Source organism: Hoplias malabaricus, chromosome 6 (genome assembly GCF_029633855.1).
Source record: "Hoplias malabaricus isolate fHopMal1 chromosome 6, fHopMal1.hap1, whole genome shotgun sequence".
Taxonomy (NCBI): Eukaryota; Metazoa; Chordata; class Actinopteri; order Characiformes; family Erythrinidae; genus Hoplias; species Hoplias malabaricus.
The window spans coordinates 40,451,473-40,456,018 of record NC_089805.1 but is presented as its reverse complement, the minus strand read 5'-3'; the positions used below and the strand labels follow the sequence as shown (position 1 = coordinate 40,456,018).

Here is a 4,546-nt window from a genome sequence, read left to right as displayed (position 1 = left end):
GTTTACATTGACATTTTGGACACTTTTCTTATTCCATCTATCGAAAGGATGTTTGGTGATACAGACAGTCTGGATCTCAATCCAATTCAAAATCTGTGGTGGAAATTAGAGAAAATGGTCCATGACAAGGCCCCAACCTGCAAAGCTGATCTGGCAACAGCAATCAGAGAAAGCTGGAGCCAGACTGATGAAGAGTACTGTTTGTCACTCATTAAGTCAATGCCTCAGAGACTGTTATAAAAGCCAGAGGTGGTGCAACAAAGTACTAGTGATGTTTTGGAGTGTTATTCTGTTTGACATGATTCCATCATTTTTTCCTCAGAATTGAGTGATTCCATAATTTATTCCCTGTGCTCGTTCTAAAAATCTAACTGTTACTGGCCACCACAGTTATTTTTCTTGATTTCTTTTAGTGTTTCTTTTTGCCATTTGAAATGCCTTTAGTTTTATGTCGTGTCTGTGACCTGCTTTTTTTCTACAAAATTAAACAACTGAAGGAACATCCTCAGAGACTGTGATTCCATCATTTTTGCCAGGGGTACATAGTGTCAAGAGATATCTCTTCATTGCACCAGCACTTCAAACTGAATTAAAATGGAGTGCTCTGTAAGGAAATAAGGAGAGGTATTGAGATTCAGCAGGGTGTTGTTTTGGTGCTATAGTCACGTGATCACACTTCTGCGGCATTAATCTGCTACTTCATTCCCAAATAAAAGAAATACACATCGCTGTACAGATTATGTATATATTAATAAACAATACACTGAACCACACTGTTGTCTTCAGACTAGGATTTTATTTTACAGGAGAGTAATGACACACTTGTGAAAGGGAATAATTTATAATCAGCAGAGTAGCAGGAGGAGTTTAATGATGGTGTTGCTGCTGAAACTGACGGCCACAGTATCCACAGGTGCCCACTTTGGTCAGTTTGTCCTGTGTGAGGAGAGGACATTAAATGAGAAGAAATGCAATTTTGAGCAATAAATTTAATCCTATTTTTCACATTTTATTAGCTCAACAAAATTCAAAGTTATTTATTTATTAAGAGCTTTTTACAGCCGCTATAACAAAGCAGTTTTACAGAGGTCCGGGTCCTAGCCCACGGTGAACCTGTCAAGAGTCAAGAGGAACATCCACCTCGGCGCATGAGGAAGAAACCCCTCAAAATGGGGTTCCAACCTCCTCTGGTCAACACCCAAGCAACATCTCTGCAGACAGACTTTTACTTTAAACAATGATATTAAAATTCAAATTAGAAACACTGGTGTTTGCAGATTACTGCTTTATATTAATAAAGATTGTCCTTGGACGGGTGTTTGTATTTGACTCATTCTTCAAGCTTGATTCGTCAAGAAAATCTCTGCACTGAATTTACTGCATTTATAGCCTTAAAAGGCTAAGCACCAGCTCTATGAAAGAGTCAAACAAATAAATACAGTGGAGTTTGAGTTCCTAACTTGTGTTTATTGATAGTCAGAAAACATGTTATTTCTTAGTAATTGAAGGAATAAGGTTTAAAAGACCGTTGGTCCCCCCCCCCCCAACGGTGTTGGGAAACTCTAATAGGCGTCTTGCCTGTGACGTAGATGGTGGACAACAACTCTAGAAGCTGCACTTAATTTAATGCAAAATGACGAAAAGGTGTGTTGTTTTTGGCTGCAATCATTCAATGTACAGTGGGACATCTGTGCACAAATGGCCCAAAGATCCCAAAATATCCAGAAAATGGACTAAATCTGTCAACTTTAAACGGGCACTTTGGAAAGGACCCTCCGCTCACTCCGTTATCTGTAGCTCATTTCACTGGCGCTTTTCCAACAATATGGGCATGTAAGGACACCAACGAAAGGTGTTCAAGAGCCTCTGTAACATGGAGGTAAACAGGGTGAGGACACTCACTTCGCCTGTTTTAGTTGGTGTTAGTTAACGTTAGCTTGACTCGCTAAACTCGGTGTCTCAGATTATACTCGGCTACGTAGCTGCATTACGGAGGTTTATAGTGTCGGAGGAATTCGAGTTCGACTTCGATCACATTTACAAGAATAACGGTACCTCTACATTTGAGTTTATCTTATTGCTAGGCTATTGTCATGAATAATGTTGGTTATTTAGCTAGATACTGTCATAACAGTCAGTCATAACGGTGTTTTACCGCGGCGTTGTTCGGCTGTTGTCCACCAGTGACGTCACGGTTACGTTCAAGAATTTCCGTAGAGAGCGCGGGTTTTTCCGTCAATTTAATAAAATTGTCAGTTTTAAAGCGAATTAAGCTGTTATTTTCATTTAAATTCATACTTATATCTGTCAGTAACTAAAATAATGTGAAATATTCATGGAGGTCCATTAAGTGGTGCTTAGCCTTTAAAAATAAACCTTTACTTGTTGTAATTGTAAGTGAATATATTTCTAATTTAAATGATCAGCAGATATGAACATGGGAAATTCATATTCACATTGTAACAAAATATCAGAATTGGAAGAAATGTTAAGACATTAGACTAGTGCTGCAGACTAGGGCTGTTTGATCCTCATCTCAGGTGCTACATCGTTAAGTGTCTTGTCCAAGACTCAAATAACTGCATTAACCCACCACTGTCACATAACTACAACTGTGACTTGCTCTGGATTAAAGACTCTGCCACATGCCGTACCTGTAACTGTAAACTTAATCTAGTGAAATTCTCCTGTGTATCTTCTTCATCAAGTGTAAATATATTATGACACTTTTCAATAGCATGATTTCCCAGTATGTTCTTTTCAAATGACAGGAATTGATCTGGATTATGAAGGGCCTGGGCTCCACACTTATACAAACACATTTCTAGAGATCCTTACCAGGTTAATGTAGACCTTGGGGTGACCCAGAGCTCCCCCACCTCCATCACAGGACACCACCCTTGCTTCTGTATCCGTCACTGGCTCCTCCGCTACCAGCTTGATGGCAAAGTTCTCATTCACCTGCACAGTGAGACAGAGAGAGAGAGAGAGAGAGAGAGAGAGAGAGAGAGAGAATTAGTATAAAAGTCATGAACATGTTTCAGAAGGAAATCTAGCACAGCACAAATAAGTAAAATATCATTACCTCTTTATGTCTACCAACGAATCTCGCTCTTCTTATGTCATTTTCATCATAAACCTGCAAACAAAGCAATATATGATGACGCAGCTGCTGTAACGTCACAAAAACAACTGAACGTAATGAATCTTTGGCTCCCGAGTCGTGCTGTGTCTGAGTATTGACCTCATCATTAGAGACCTCTTGGTGGATAGGATGGTGAGGAGATTAAAGGGGCACATGATATCACTTTTTGTCAAAATACCACAAAGTTCAAACACCACAGCCACGTTGTTCTCTTGTCTAAATGGCACTGTTCGGAATGACCCGTTTCAGCACCTGTTATATATACACCTATATATTTCTAATATGACTGAACTCTACGTTAGAAAACTGCTCGAATTCTCTGTTTACTAGGCAAACCACAAATAATTAACTGGTGGTCTGTTTCACAATTTGTAGGTTGGTGGGCTCCAAATACACAAATGAATGTGACAATGTGACAAAAAATAACCAATAGTAAAGAGAGACGTAGCCTGGTTTCTTGCTTGTAGTTTACATTCATTCAAATTAATCATACAGTAATTGTTGCTGTTATTTTTTTAAAAAAGATAAAAGCTTATATTAAAGTTGACATGAGCTGCAGGTCGTTGTAAACAGTGAGCAGAGGAAATAAACCCGCTTGTCCGTTCATTTAAAGGCAGTCTGTCTGGTTACCTGTCCGGTGTGGGTGATTTTCTCTCCGTAGTTCGACTCTGGGACGGTGTAGTTTTGAGCGGGTACCGTCGAGAGCCTCAAAACCCCTAGAAAAGCCCTAGTATTTTTACCGAAGGACAAGATCTTGGGAAAGGAGGCTGCCATGTTTCCCTTCTGAGCTCTGAGATTGATCTCGCTCTGCTGACCCCTGTCGGACAGTCCCTGAATATATGGACATTAGGAAGACTGTTTTGGGGTTTTGTACATTTTCAGTTGTCTAATTGACGTATGAATTATGATAAATATAAATATCAAGAGAGTTTAAGCCACACAACCGCAAATCTTGTGGATCTATAAGCACAGTGAGTTGAGTGCTCCAGGTCTACAGGGGGCGCTACAAGCAGAAGACCCGCACTGGAATATATCTGGGGTACGTCTCAATCAGCTTACTTAAGGGAACATGTCATAGGCTTTTTCTCAAAGGACCCTAGATGTCAGGGCACTGCTGTTTTAGTCTTAACACATGATACCACACACTTTTATTAATTTAATATTGGATTACTTTGAACTTAAACCCCCATTTTTTTTGTTTGTTTTGTTTTTAAGTACGGTTTTATTAGTCACAAATATAGCATCATAGATCATTTTGCTTCCTATGAAATATGCGGTAGATTTTTGAGAGTTAGCTGATGCCCTTTACTCAGCATGTCCTCAGTCCTTAAGTAGTTCATTTTCAGATCACTGATACTGGACAACCGTCAGTAAAATTGTTGCAAGTGTATATAAACATTT

At 39.3% G+C, this 4,546-nt stretch overlaps 1 protein-coding gene across 1 annotated transcript; it reads right to left on the bottom strand.

Moving 5' to 3' along the window:
- Positions 1-784: 784 nt before the first annotated feature.
- On the bottom strand, positions 785-4,055 carry ndufs6 (NADH:ubiquinone oxidoreductase subunit S6). Its single transcript, XM_066675057.1, has 4 exons — positions 3,776-4,055; positions 3,086-3,139; positions 2,839-2,961; positions 785-936 (listed from the first exon to the last, which is right to left on the bottom strand). The coding sequence occupies exons 1-4, from the start codon at positions 3,917-3,919 to the stop codon at positions 868-870; spliced, it is 390 nt and encodes a 129-aa protein (XP_066531154.1). The 5' UTR covers positions 3,920-4,055; the 3' UTR covers positions 785-867.
- Between the last annotated feature and the right edge of the window lie 491 nt (positions 4,056-4,546).